Raw genomic sequence first — 15889 nt, forward strand, 5'->3', positions numbered from 1 at the left:
ACAGACACACAGAGACCAAATCCGGTGGCCTTCTCGGCACCCACCACCACTCCGGTGACCTCCTCCGGTCATCTTGTATGATCAAGACACTGTCTCCGATGATCGACCACTAAACATCCATTTGTGACAGTGGTACCACAGTTGGTACCACAGTTGGTATCACAGTGGTACCTCAATTGATATCACAGTAGTCTCAAAGTTTACTTTGTGTGTTTTAGGAATCACATTATGTATATTTGTGTATTTTGTATATCACATAGTGTTCGTAGGAGGCCGGAGGTAGGAGAGAGAGAGAGAGATGAGAGATAAAAGATTTTAAAATATCTAAAATGCGTTTTAATTATATTTTTAAGTTAAATTACCAAAAATATTAGTTTCCTAATTTATTCATTGATTTGTGGTTAAGATTGGATCTCATAGTTATCACAAACTAATCAGTTCTCCCTTAAATGGATCCCTACATATATATATATATATATATATATATATATATATATATACACAGAGAGAGAGAGAGAGAGAGGTTGGTTATTATACAACCTTTAACATTTGTACAACCAATACAACTCAATCTCAACCGTCCATTTAATTTGATCAATTTGTGATTTCATAGAAGTTTTGATTGTTTCCTAATATAAAGTATTGATCATAATTAATAAACCATATTCATCTTTCATAAATATTCAAATCATAATAAATAAACTCTCATCATTTCTATAAATATCTTAATTAATTGGGTTGCATTGGTTGTACAAATGGACATGGTTGTATTTGAAATATACCCTATATATATATATATATATATATAGACACACACACATATATGATCTATGAGTAATTGATATTCAGATTACGTATCAACAAACAAAAAAATAATAAGACACTAAAAATATAACAAAAATCAAATATCGTGTTATAAAAACCGTCGATAAAAAAATCCTAACGGATGACAGACTTAACATAATGTTGAACATGAGCTTCGAAGCATAACACGTCACGACGGCTACCATGACAAGCCCTTTAAAACACAGAATCATTTTTTTATATAAATTAATTGCAAAATCATATTTTTATTTGGAGACAGGTGGGATATCACATTTCCAAATATAAAAAATGTTACAGAAAGCCGTCAACGGTATTATTTTTTTCTCTGGAGGGTTTGAAGTTTATAAGTATTGTGGAAACATACCCTCATATTTTAATAAGTTGTCCAAACGAGCCCCTCTCAATTTTTCATGTTACGTTTACTTATTTTCAGCACCATGTTGTTTATATATTATGAGTTTTATCATTGTTTTTCTTAAATATATGAAATAAATCAGATCCACAATTCACACCATATAAATAAGCCTAACAAACCTTTCTTGCTTTTTTTAGTAGAAATTGATGATTAACCATCATTTATGGTCACTACTAGAAAATTGGGTATTTCCTGGCAGATTATCGACAACAAAAAAGTCAACTTTCGTTGATTTCCGAAAAGTTACCGACGGTTCTGTAAAACTAAATTATTTCAAAATAACTTGTTATAAGTTATAATTTTGATTTTGGTTATTTAAGAGTCTATGATGCGTAAACTATTTAATTATATAGACAAAAATAAAATCATGACGATAAACTAAGGGGTCGTTTACCAAACGCTTACTCGAGTAAATGAACTACCTTACCGGATGAATATGGTAAGAACCAAGATTCTTACCCGGTAAGTGAGGGCGACGACTCTTACCATGGTAAGAGCTTACCAGGTAAATTGTTGCATACGGTACCGTTTTGGTGGGCTAAAATCTTACCCGGTAAATAAATGAAAATGTTAAATTTTAACAATAAACGTTTATCAGATAAATGTTTGGGATATATTTTTGGAAGGAAAAATGTGAAGTTATATATATACCTACCCTAGTTGCTAAACTTTCATTTTCATTTAAAGCAAATTCATATTTAAATACATGTCTCTAACATGCTTCTGTAAATCCAGCTTTCATCTATCATCAAAACCATTAAAAAATAGAAGTTGATCATGCATGTCAACCTTCTAAAAGTCAACATGGCCTCATTCTCAAAGATCTTAGTCATGAATATAACCACATTACTCCATCAAACACAAGAAGGAATGTATCTGCAACAACAACAACTCCATGGAAATCGACCTTTAAAGCTTTCATTTTTCATATAGTTGCAGGTAATTAACACACACACATGCAGAAAATGCATACATACATACATACATATATATGTATAAGTTGTTTATAAACTTAACTTCCATTGTTAACTTCCATTGTTATATGTTTATAAGTTGTTTCTTAGTATTCTTACCACCACCTACAAATAGGGTTGCTGATTAACAATATTCATTTTCTTAACGTATATATACGCAACAAAATCAAGAAATCTTGATTGGTTGATTCTTTTGTGTCTTGTCTGAATTCAAACAGGTGAAACCCCAGCTCTCTCCATCTCTCTAAAAACACACATTTTGTATATATATATATATATATATAGAGAGAGAGAGAGAGAGAGAGAGAGAGAGAGAGAGAATGTATGCAGCAAATCATTGGGGAGGATCATTGGAAATAACAAATGATCCTGATGATCAAAACAGAAGGAAGGAAGACATGGATAAGGCATCATTATACAACATTCAAACCCATCAAAGTGGAACCCTAGACGAGACTCAACAGAGTTGGCTGCTGGATCCAAATGAAGCCAGTAGGAAGAAAAGCAAGACCAGGTATGTGGATTTAGGGTGCATCGTGGTAAAGCGGAAAGTATTGAAATGGACGGTGATCGGAATTTTGGTTGCTTTTCTGGTGATCGGAGTTCCGATCATAATAGCAAAGTCGCTGCCGAAGCATAAATCCCGACCACCGCCTCCGGATCAGTACACGGAAGCACTGCACAAGGCTCTTCAATTCTTCAACGCCCAGAAATGTACGTTTCATTAACCCTAAAAACCCTCTTTTTCACAACTTTGACTTTCAATCGTTCATGCCAATGGCAATATATATGTTTGACCATCGCCTTATATTATCTGAAATTAAACAAAGTTAAGTTTATGGATTCATCTTATTTTACATTAACGGTTAGCGTGACAGTGTGCGGACGATATGGTCTGCGACCTGAGTCGAGTTCCGATGAGAAAGCGAGAGTCGAGTTCCGGTGAGAAAGAACTTACGTTAAGAAACGTAAGAAGAGATCTCCATAATTGAATCAATCTTAATTAAATGTCAACATTAATGAAGTGTAACGAGATGCACTGGATCTATTTTCTTCTAAAGGCAATTCATGGATAAACATGAGATTAAAATTTTCAATATAACTTTCTTTATTAATATTTAGACATATTTAAAGTTATTTAATTTTAAAGTTAAAAAACGAGGAATCCTGCTACATTGATTTTATTAAAAAGTCAACCTAATTATATTATTTTTTATTGTAGGAATTAAATACATGGTCAAACAAATATATTCGTTTTTTTAATTTTGAGTACCTAAAAATCACATATATTTTCATGTCGAATTATCAAACTGGTGTGTCCAGATTTGATTCAGTTTATTAAGAAGAAAGTGTTACATTTTTTATGACATAATTTAACAGTTTTTAATAAATGATACAGCTGGAAAGTTACCGAAAAACAACGGTATTAAATGGAGAGGGAATTCAGGGCTCAAAGATGGATCTGATGCGACGGATGTCAAAGGAGGTTTGGTCGGAGGGTACTATGACGCCGGTGACAATACTAAATTCCATTTCCCGATGTCATTCGCGATGACAATGTTGAGTTGGAGCGTAATCGAGTACGAACACAAGTACAAGTTCATCGAAGAGTATGATCATGCTCGAGAACTTATCAAATGGGGAACCGATTACTTACTTCGTACTTTCAACTCCTCGGCTACGAAAATCGACCATATTTACGGCCAGGTATGACACATCATCATGTTTCTTGTGTACCAATCTATGGATTATCAAGAATGTATCAATGGGTAGTAGACATATTTCATTAGTTCAATCATTGTATATATATATATTTTAGGTCGGAGGATCTCAAAATGGCTCAGCTATACCAGATGATCACACCTGTTGGGAAAGGCCCGAAGACATGGACTACAAGCGGCCGATACAATTGATTACAGCAGGGGCCGATCTTGCCGGAGAGATGGCAGCTGCTCTGGCTGCAGCGTCTATCGTCTTTAGAGACGATACCGCATACTCCAAGAAGCTTGTGCAAGGTGCCGCTACAGTATGGACATTTGCCAGAGATGAGGGCAAACGTAGTCCATACTCTAGAGGCAACCTTTTCATAGAACCCTACTACAACTCCACAGGGTACTATGATGAGTACATATGGGGTAGTGCTTGGATGTACTATGCCACAGGTAACTCTAGTTACCTGTGGTTGGCTACAAATAAAGGACTCTCGAGACACGCGAAAGCATTACTTGATAACCCTATCCAACGAGTTCTCAGTTGGGATAACAAGTCCCCTGCCGCCATGTTATTGCTAACGAGGATACGCATGTTCTTGAATCCTGGGTTCCCTTATGAGGATATGTTAAGTAAATACCAAACAGCCACTAGTCTAACCATGTGCTCGTACCTTCCTCGATATCAAGTTTTTAATAGGACTCGAGGTATGCATAATGCATTCTTCGACATAATACTAAGTTTGACTTCAAATGTCAATGCAGATATAAAAGCCATAATTTTTCGTGCAGGCGGGCTAATTGAACTCAGCCAAGGACGTCCACAGAATCTACAATATGTAGCCAATGCCGTCTTTTTGACTTCACTATATGCAGATTACTTGGATGCTGCGGATCTTCCTGGTTGGAACTGTGGCACATCATTTGTTCCCAAAGATGCGCTTCGTAATTTCGCCAATTCTAAGGTTATAAACTTTTAACCCTTGTCTATAAGATTGTTTTTAAGAGTAAATTATGATTTCCGTTCCTATGACTTGTTAGTAATTCTGATTTTCATAGTTGTGGTTCAGAATTTGTGTTTCACACCTGTGGTTTAGAAATTGCCAATTTCATCCCTATGGTTCGCCAAATTATTGTTATTTTCATTCATGGACTAGTTCCTACCTTTAAGTAAAAGGATCCAAAAAAGTAAAGAATCGTGAACCACAGGGACCGAAACAACAAGAAATTGTAAATCATAAGTATGAAAATAGCAATGAATCACAAACCATATGGACGAAAACTATAATTTCCAAACCGCAAGGACGAAAAACACAATTTTTAACAAAAAACATAATTTACTCTTTTTTTATAAACCAACATATATCTAACTTTTATCACAAAGAGTAGAGCAATTGTTTTGTTATATTTGTGTATTGTATATCTTAACTCACTAACGTATGTTATGCTTGTAGATGGACTACATTTTGGGTAAAAACCCGATGGATATGAGCTACGTGGTCGGATACGGCAAGAAGTATCCAACACACGTTCACCACCGAGGTGCATCGATACCTGATAACAACATCAGGTACTCCTGCAAAGGCGGGTTTCGGTGGATGTCCACGGGTAAACCTAATCCAAACACCATCACCGGTGCTATGGTCGGAGGTCCAGACCGGTTCGACAAGTTCCGAGACGTGCGTTCAAATTTCAGCTACACAGAACCCACCCTGGCCGGAAATGCAGGCTTGGTTGTTGCACTCGCGTCACTCACGACAACCGGAGGGAAAGAAGGCGTTGACAAAAACTCTATTTTTTCAGCAATTCCACCACTTTACAAGGCGGCTCCGCCACCTCCGCCACCATGGAAACCATGAAAACCTGCATAATAACGGCTTCCTCCTCTAATTCTTTTTTGTAATTCGTGTTTCGAGTTGAAAAGTCGATATCACTTTCATGCCATTCCTTCCATCATCAGCATTAGATTAAAATCCGATAGTTCGTAATATTAGACACTGGTTTCTTTGTTTGAACTTGTTTAGAGTTAAAATAATAAAACATAAAAACGATCAAATCATGTACGTACAACATGATTACATCCACGACATGTCACATGTAGAGTCATCCTCACACCATCACGTTAACTATGTTTTGCATTCACATGTGATTTCAATATAAAATCACATGATTAAAATTTATTTACCACGTATCCATCGTGCTCTTTTTTATATAAATCAATTGGTTTTATTAACGATAACTCCGCTTTCTTAAATTCAATTTATAAAATATATGTAAATTACATTAAAAAAAATAGTTGATTTAATATCCAATTCAACTAGTAATGCTAATATCTCATAGGATGGAGTTATCTCTTCATAAAATCAAGCCAAGTAAAAAGGTAAAATCATAAAATAAAATAACACAGGATGATCCATTCAGCAGCTGAATAGGGGCGTAAGCAGTAGTCCAAACATAACAGGTTGAATTCACCAACACTACATTCATTATGAATGGTGTTAGAATATGATAAAAACTGGTTCTTTGATGGATTTGAGAAAGCAAAAAGCATGTTAAGGGATCTATTCACATCTGCAGAAAGAATGAGGAGCCATCTAAAACTGCAATAATCCATGTACTATAAATAAAACCAAACTAAATGCAAAACTCTTTCCTGCCGATCTTCTAAGGATTCAAATGTGACCGAGATGACTGCGGTTATTCACAATGAATACTGATCATGGAAGACCCTTTTCTCTACACATAGCATGTAGGGCTTACCGGGGTCTATGTGGGCCCACAAGAAGCCTCCGCAAGCAGTATTTATTGTAAGCAGTAGTAGTGTAACCACAACAACTATATATCTTTATAGACCGAAAGAGTGAATAGCACTTTGCAGCAAAGATTTAAAGGCAAGAAGAGACTGCAAAATCCAAAATGACCATTACTCCCATCAGTTCAAGGAGAGAATATATTTCAAGAACAGATCAAAGTACCTGCTACGTCATTCCTTTTTGATGCCGTTAAGAAAAACGACTCTATTTTGGTCAGCAGCTGGGACCCACAATCATTCAAATGATGATCCCAGAGCAAAGCAGAGCAGAGAAAACGAAGCCGAAGCAGAAAACCAATGAAGAAGCATAACACCTCGACACAAAAACAAGCATATGGCTTTAGCACTGTTCTATGAAAAGTTAAGATTCACCCGACACACATCATCGTCTATAAACAACTCAGATAATAAAAGAAAAGTATAGAAGCAGATAAATAAATTCGGTACTTGGAAAGTTAGGAACCTTAACCAAATTCATGCAGATAAAGTTGAAAACAAGTCAGCACAGATAACAAATTCCAGACACTTGAAACCCTTCCATCTCCATAATCATCAGCTCCTGCTACGACGCCGATCCTTAAGCCCGTTTCTGAAAACATATCAGCCAACCACACAGAGTTTAGCAAACGACAATACAAGCTCTTACAAACCCTTCTCTATGACCTCTAAAGTGATGCTTGTTGCCACTCGCATTTCTGTAGAAATTTGATATATTACTCAAAATGTATGCCTCGTTTATTTTTCTAGCTTCCCAGGGTTCAAACTATGAGAAATTTAATTTTGATAAAGTCATGGAAGTTGCTGTATTCTTTTCCTACTTTCTTTACTTTTCTTATCAACTTCCGTCACTTTCTGTATTTTATGAAAGATATTTGCTCACTTCTAGAACCACTCTTCTTCTACATAGTTGTCAAGTCTCCAATATATGGGTCAACAAGGCCTTGACATGATTTACAGGCAGGCACATATCATGTTTGATAAGTGAATGCTTTAATATTAGCACTTGCACACGTTCTTGATAAATGTAAGACAGCACAAGCATTTTTGGCATATAGTAAGAAAAGTAGGTTACATTATTATTTAATAATCATAATCTACTCTAGAATTAAGCAACTGGGCATAGGAAAAGCAAATTTGATTATATCTAACATAAGAATAATCTGCACAAACGTAATTTGGCATGTGTGAACATGAACTGTAGTGGTTATATGCATCTTAAATTGACACGTTTAAATAGCCTAAGAATAAAAAAGATGGAAAACAGGATACAAACTTGATCAGAGTGCATTCTGTGTTCTAAATGCCAGTACGACAATGTAAGCCAAAGAACAGAGTAACAACATCACACACAGAAAGCAAGACATGATGTTAAAACAATACTCAAATATGAAAGAACTTCACCCGTTTGCATATGGCAACTCCTCTCGTCCACGATATGGTGGTGACCTGCTATAGTTATTTCTGCGAGGTGGTGAAGCACTACGGCGAGGCGGTGAGCGGCCTCCACGGGGACTGTAGCTCCTGCTTCCAGAAAAATAAAAGGGTACCAAGAACATCACAACTAGAACAAATTGCATTCACATCTATTTAAGCCAGGAAACATTTACTTGCAATGAAGTACCAAACAAAAGATTATCTCATGCTTCGGAATCTCACCTCCGACCATAGCTAGGGCTCCTGCGATATCTGGGGCTTCGGCTACGACTGCGACGTCTACCGCCACCTCCACCACCACCACCACCACCACCACCACGGCACTCACGAGCAAAATGACCAGGTTCACCACACTCGTAGCACTTCAGATCAGAACCACCAGAGCGACCACGACCTCCTCCACGGCCTCCACCTCCACCACCGCCTCCTCTAGAGTTATGAGACATTTCTACTCTCCAACCATTCTTACCTGGTTCAGTGAAAATAGATGAGAACCCAAACGGGGTAAACCCGATCCATGTGTATGGAAATCCTTAGAATGCAAACAAATAGATGGGTCTAGGAAAAAAGTATGAAGTAGCAAACGGAAGTATGGACCAAAATAAATTGTAGATAGGACGAAAATTTGAACCAATTTCATTTTGATCGAGATAGATGATCAAGAAAAGAATTAAATGGCAGTAACAATGCTGTCTGAAAAGGTATAGCCTAATCCATTTATTATCTTCTTATCTTGTGATTTTCATATCAATAATTGTACTTTCTAAAACACTTCATGAAAGGTTAACAATGGAATTTCAAAAATACTTGCACCCACAAACAACAAAATTTGCTGATAATAGCAGCCATAGAAGATTGTGAAATGAAGTAATGTTAGATAATAATAAAAAAGACATGGAATAGCTAGTGTAGAAACCTCTTCAAATTAATACTGTTGGGGTCATTAACCGATAAATTAATATTGTATTAAATGATCATTTTCGTGATTCAATGAAGTTCAATTTTTTATTACATAAAAAATCGGTCTCTCACTAGTTTTTTATCTTATTCATCAAACCAATAAGTGAAATAGGGGTGCTTAAAAAACCGACCAAACCGACCAACCCGGTCAACCCAACCCGAAAATCCCAAAAAAAACTCAACCCGAAGGACCGAGGTAACCCGACACATAGTTGATAGAAAATTAGGCCAAACCGCATCTATGGTTGGGATTGGGTTAGAGTAATTTGAAACCAACCCAACCCGATGAATCCGATGCCTTTCAATACTACAGATTTAGTATGATTGTTAAACCCTTGATTAATATATGTACTTTAGACATTAGACCAACCCGTAATTAGCTACATTCAAAATTATATTACAACTTCAATCGTAATTTTACTTTGTCATTAGCATGAACTTTCAACTTCTTTTTGTTTGTTAGCCTATTTCGTATGTTCTCATTTTGTTTTACTTTGTTAAACAAAATGCTTAGCTAGATCATAAAATGATGTACCAAATTTTCAACCCGATCAACTCAACCAACCCAACCCAAGAGGCACGGTTTGGGTTGATATGGGTTGTAGTTTTTCAAACTGTAAACATCGGGTTGGGTTGTTCAAATGCCTTCAACCCGGTCAACCCAACCAACCCATGTGAAGCCCTAATGTGAACCATTGTATCTTACTAATTTACATAACAATACCTTTGGAACTAGTTATAGGTAAGGAAGCACTTTTATCGCTCTAGAGCTCTTCACGGCTTTTTTACAGTTCGAGATCAACACCAAAACTTTTGGATGTAGTAAGAAAAGTTAATGATGAGCTCCATCTAAATCTCAAATTTAGGAAAAAAGAAACAATACTAGAATCATATTCAGTAAATTGTCTTAGTTATTTTAAAGAACTATTAATTTATGATATTAAAGAGACCATTGCTTTATATAGGGTTTTTTTTTAAAACATATTATCTTATGGAAATCCGGTGATTTTTTCGGACGGTCCAGAGAAAAATATTATCTTAAAGAGTTTGTATATTTACCAAGTATTAATGTAAATTGGTTTTATTGTAACTCAGATGTTTTGTCTTTCTTTTTTGCAGCATTCCCACTTCACTTCAAGACCCTTAAGAATTATGTTTAAACAAGCAGATTGCATCCAGCAAGATACATGGTAAGACTACCATTATACCAATATAAAAAAAAACTGAAACAAATACACATACCATCAAGTTCGCGGATGGCGTCTTGAGCATCTCTTTTGTCATCGAAATCAACAAAAGCATATCCCGGAGGTCTTCTTGCAACCCAGACACTGCACATGTTGGACATGAAAGGATCTAAGAAACGTCCAATTATGCATAATAAGAATGAGAATTACAACTTGAAGAGTATCTTGAATTTCGTCAAACCAGACAGATCCAAGTCTCAAGTGAAACCCCAAACAAACCAAATCGGTTTAATGCACCAATGACGAGGAATCAATACTGTCCGTTCCATGGTTACACAGTCCAGATGGATGCACATAATCATGCTGACATACACTCAGGCAAGTTTCTATCAGCATAAGATGGTCAAAAAGAATGAAAGCACAAACAAATAGTAAATAATAAATGACGTGAACATCATAAACTGAGATCGCAATTAATATTAAACACACTCGCTCCAAACAGATCCTACCTGATGACGGGATATTCAAAAAGAAATCCCTTTTGATCAAAGAAAAGTGGAAAACTAATAGACAATCCCTAAATAAAATTAATGTGTTTTCTATAATAATTACATCAAATTGTAAAAAAGAAAGTGTTGAATATTACACAAAGCCAAACATGAGAAAAATGCTGAAAGCTGAAAAGTCGAATAAACCAAGCAAGCACAAAGAAATCTTAGGTTGCTGCTAGCAAATTGACTAAATGAGACAAAACTAATAAATGAATAAATTCTGAAAAGCTTACAATCTGCATCAGAGATCCACATATTAAAGACAATTAGGTTTTGCACAATTGTTATTGATGAATCTTTCAACAACAACAGGGTCCAAGATATAATTTATCTTTAGTGAGCAGAATCACTTGGTTTGAGCAAAAATTCATCTTCAACAATTTCAGGTAACTAATCTGGGATGTGCATTTTCATAAATGATACTATAAAGACAGAGATGAGAAGTTTGTAGAAAGTAATTTCATTTGTAGAGACATATACAGACATTAGCAAAAATTGGAAGTTCAAATGCCTTTGCAGTGTACAAAAATGTCCATGTGTTTATAGCGTCTGCTTGAATGTTCCAATAAGACGGTATGTCAACTAAATAAGCATATCATAACAGGCTAAAAGCACTGAAAAGGCTAATAAATAGGAAATGCAGTCTTAACAAACTCCTCTGAAAGAAGGAACTATGACTACTGGCATCAGCAGGTGTTTCATATCTGAAGTCCTTAAGATCCATGTGTTGGCAGGAATGAGGCATTATTTGTGAGGAAAAAACAAACCATGCTCTACTTTCTTTTATCAGGTCCCAACTAAACATAAGGTAAAAAATCCAATGTTCATCAAAATTTATAGTAGAAAAATATTCCTACATAAAAGAGCTTCTAAATACAAGCAAAAATTTAGCAGAAAGTCTAATAGAATTGACACTAGTTTCACCGAGAAAACAAAAGGCTATGATAATCAAGTTCATACTCCAGATACGTGCATATCATGCATCATAATTAAGAGTGACGAACTGATGATCAACTTTTAACATCTCCATTCAAAATAATCGCACTAGTAACTTTTCACATTCATCAAAGATGACAGTTTACACGAAATGCAACTTCATCCTCTAGTCATAACAACTTAACCTAAAGGAGATGAATGATAAATTTCCTGCTTACCTTCGAATGACACCAAAAGTGCGGAATTCGTCCTCAATTTCTCTTTCACTAACCCTTGGATCCAGATTACCAACATACACACGTGACATCTTCAATAATTACCTGTCAGGAACACCAAATACCGATTATTGGGTGTATAGAATTCGACGTTTTGACCAGAATTAAGAATACACAAAGCCATATTATGTAACTCAAAATGCAAAGGATACGAAAATTGTTGTTCGTCCAAAATTTCAATGTCAAAGACATTAAAAAAATTGTCCAAACAACAGGGTTTAAGACCTATAATTGTACTCCTATCCGAATAAACTGTTGCTCTCTGATCTCAAACCCAATACCTTTCTGTTGCAAAATTGATGAAAAACTCAATTCAATTTTAGCGACCAGTAGAGTACCCCCCCCCCCCAAGTTGGAGTAATAAACCAAAGGTCAAAGCTTCTGCCACCCAATATTTTAGCACACAGCCGATATCACCTCTGGGTTATTGAAGCAAGCTACAACCAAGCTTTTCTAATCGTAGCACTTGACATGAGATTTAACCTAATCATCAGCTGTTTCTCAAGAAAAATTTACAATTCTTATCAATTTTCAAATTGAATGAGCACATTTGACACAAAACGAAAAGTATAAATCTATTACCAAACAAGGGGAGTAAAACTACGGTGACTTGTGTTCTAATGGTACCGAAACCCTCATCGAACTCAAGCGGCTACAATCGTAAGTCTCATACAAAACATAATTAACACGTCTGGCAGATCTAGAAAATAAAATTAGCAAAACCAACAATCATCAAAATTAAACTAGTCCAGAATCAGAACATAAAGTACAGTTCGTGCAACATCATAGTCACATAAGCCGACGGAAGACATAACGAGTACTACTAAAGTACAGTATACATGAAAAGATAAAGGGACGACGACCATAAACTTTGCCAATCGGCTACGAAGTTATTAGGGTTAGGTTGTAGCCAAATACAAAAACAGAAGTGAAATCAAACAACACCGTTAAGAAATTATGGAGGAGAAAAGAGGAGACGAGAGGGATTACCTCAAAAACCCTAAAATGGAGTAGGAGGCAGTGAGAGCGTGGTTTGGAGAAAAAATAATATATGGTCACAACCCGATATGTTATGTCCTGACAAATATATAGAATTTTTTTTTTTGTTAATTTACTGGTTTGTATCCGTGTAATGTGGCAGGAGCCATGAATTTTAACGATTTTGAAGTCTTATTGATTTTATTACAGAAGATTTAACGATGATATAAATTACATTTGGTCTTTACATATTAATAAAATTTGAATAAATAAGAGTTATGGTTTCAATTACAGTCTATCGATGGAAAAAATTGTATGACAGTTTAAAATCCAATATATTTAAAAATTCAATATATTTAAACGACTCCACAAATGTATTCAATTTACACTAAGAATAAAGAATCAAGAGATCGAGAGCGAGATTGAGAGTTCTATAGCAGTTGAATAATAAATGAATGAGATAACTTTTAATAACTCATGGTGAATATCAGTTTGAATCTCACATTGGGAGATTGGGAAGACGACATAGAAGTGTGAGATGGTGAAGACATGAGTGAAATGTGTCAAAATTATCTTTGAAGCATGGAAAAAAAGTAATAATGTGCATTAGTAACTTATATTATATATTTAATTGTAGTTTAAGATATTTTAAGACTAAATGCATAAAAGTAGTAATACTTAATGCATTATGAGTTGTTTTTAAGACTTTGTGCATAAATGTATAGTATTTTATGCATTAAATCTTATTTTTTAGACCTTTGATAAATTTGATTTATAAGTTAGATTAAAAAGAGAGAGATCGATAGCAGGGACTAACAATGTGATAGCTGATATGATCAATAGACAACGATGTGGCAATAAGGAGTGATACCATTGTTTGCGAGGTGTATGAAGGTGTAGGGTTTGGAAATTGCAAAACTAATTTAGGAATATTTTTTTGTTTTAAGACATTTTAGTTGGTTACAAGTAGGGTTTTTTCTGTGTTTGGTACAGTGGATATGACATGAAAGAACAAAACATGGATCATTGTTTCATGTTTGGCAGGACTTTTATTTAAGACAGACATGAACAGAATGGAACAAGTCTATTTCACCTCTATCCCATGAAACATGGTGGAACAAGCTGAAACATGTTTATATTTTGTCAATATAATTTTAAAATAAAACTTAATTTACCTCTAAAATATCAAATAGGTCTCAATTTTACATTTTATTCATTCTTTAACTTTTTTATTATATTTTATGTTTCTTAAACTTTTATTTTATTGTCCTTAAAACATTGTTTTTATACGGTTTTTATATTTTTATTAACTTATATTATTTAAACGATATAGAAAATGGATAAAATTGAAAAATTGAAAATTACAAAACCTTTTTATTTTGATGTCACTCTAATTGTTTTGACAAAAACTTTATAATAATATATTTTGTTATAAAAAATAATTATTTTATTTTAATTTAATAAATTACGTAAATTAATCAAATATACATAAACAACTCATTACGGATAAATTAGTCATTTTACATGTAGTTTTGTCTTATCAAACGTTGAACATTTGTTATGTCATGTCATGTCCTGCTCTGTCATATCATGTCAGAACACCAAACGCACCCTAAAAGGTGTTGGTAACCAATTTTTAAAAGTTCGATGGTTTATTTTATTAAAGAAAAAAATATCTAAGGATTTAATAAGTCAAAATAAGAAAGTTTAATGATTTTTCATTTAAAAGATAATTTAAAGACTTAATAATTCAAAGTAAAAAAGTTTAATATTCTTTCATTTAAAAACTATAATTTATGAAATTAATCATTCAAAATCGGATAATTTATTGAATTTTATAAAATTTTCCCTTTGTAAAACCAATTTTCCAAGAAGAAAATTATTATATGAAAAGTTATTAAAATCGTAGAAACTAATTTTCTAAAGCATCTTTCGACTACAACCACAATTTACACAAGTTTAATTCATTTTTTTTTCTACATTTATAATTAAAAACAATAAATAAAAATAGCAGATTTAACGTGTATTTGATTATGCATTTTAGAATCAAAGTGTTAGACACTACTCCTATTGATTTGAAGTTCACTTTATCTTTTGTTGCTGTGCTCTATTTATTATGGGTTATTTGGGATTGCTTATTTAAAATAAATTATGTTATTTTATAAAAACACTTATCAACTTATTATAAGTTATAAGGGTTTAATTTTTTCAAAAACTTCTTATTACCGGTATAAATTGTTTACCCAAATACTCAAAAGTGCTTATAATCGATGTCATATCAAAATAAGTAAATAAGTTGTTTTTATAAGCAATCCTAAACACCCCTATATATGGGATACTTTTTTGTCAAAAATCTTAACAAACCATAACTATTAATGCAGCATTGTTTAAAACCTATCTTCACGGTCACAAGGACTTTGGTAACCTTTTTTTACGAAGGAAAGGAAAATAAAGTGGAGGAAAGTAAAAAACTCGTGTCTTAAAATTTTTTAGGGAAAAAATGATAATTTTATAAGAAGGGCTTGAGTTGCTATATTAGCTTAATCGCAATCGGACAAGGAAAATCGGTTATTTTAGACCCAAACCCGTAAATAATCGGCTGAAACACATATCTTAAGAGCTCCATATTCATTTATATATGTAAAAGCTCGTACCCACTTCTAAACCCGGTTAACGATACAATCTCATATATATATATATAGGGTTGAGTTCACGTGAGACCAAGAATTTTTCGTGAGACCCGTAAGACCAATTTATGTTCATTGATCAATTTTATGAATTAATGATCTAATGGTTGCAAAGTTGCAAGGTGGCAATTTCGTAATTAGTGAGA

At 34.2% G+C, this 15889-nt stretch overlaps 2 protein-coding genes across 6 annotated transcripts; one reads left to right on the top strand and one right to left on the bottom strand.

The window, feature by feature from the left end:
* The first annotated feature begins 2534 nt into the window (after positions 1-2534).
* On the top strand, positions 2535-5864 carry LOC112527494 (endoglucanase 12-like). Its single transcript, XM_025138179.1, has 5 exons — positions 2535-2928; positions 3614-3921; positions 4034-4631; positions 4716-4888; positions 5378-5864. The coding sequence occupies exons 1-5, from the start codon at positions 2535-2537 to the stop codon at positions 5780-5782; spliced, it is 1878 nt and encodes a 625-aa protein (XP_024993947.1). The 3' UTR covers positions 5783-5864.
* Positions 5701-13123, bottom strand: LOC112527495 (serine/arginine-rich splicing factor RSZ22A-like). 5 transcript variants are annotated; one of them, XR_003070762.1, is made up of 9 exons: positions 13069-13123; positions 12022-12123; positions 10372-10460; positions 8392-8638; positions 8137-8256; positions 7199-7324; positions 6899-7049; positions 6684-6825; positions 5701-5786 (listed from the first exon to the last, which is right to left on the bottom strand). XR_003070762.1 is itself a non-coding variant. In XM_025138180.1 (6 exons), the coding sequence occupies exons 2-6, from the start codon at positions 12108-12110 to the stop codon at positions 7288-7290; spliced, it is 582 nt and encodes a 193-aa protein (XP_024993948.1). In that variant the 5' UTR covers positions 12111-12123; positions 13069-13123; the 3' UTR covers positions 7055-7287. The 5 variants fall into 5 exon arrangements, 1 of the variants encoding a protein (XP_024993948.1); XR_003070764.1 differs by lacking the exons at positions 5701-5786; positions 6684-6825 and adding an exon at positions 6333-6400; XR_003070763.1 differs by lacking the exons at positions 5701-5786; positions 6684-6825 and adding an exon at positions 6333-6494.
* Between the last annotated feature and the right edge of the window lie 2766 nt (positions 13124-15889).

The sequence above is a fragment of the Cynara cardunculus genome (assembly GCF_001531365.2).
Source record: "Cynara cardunculus var. scolymus isolate 2C chromosome LG 15, CcrdV1, whole genome shotgun sequence".
Classification (NCBI taxonomy): domain Eukaryota; kingdom Viridiplantae; phylum Streptophyta; class Magnoliopsida; order Asterales; family Asteraceae; genus Cynara; species Cynara cardunculus.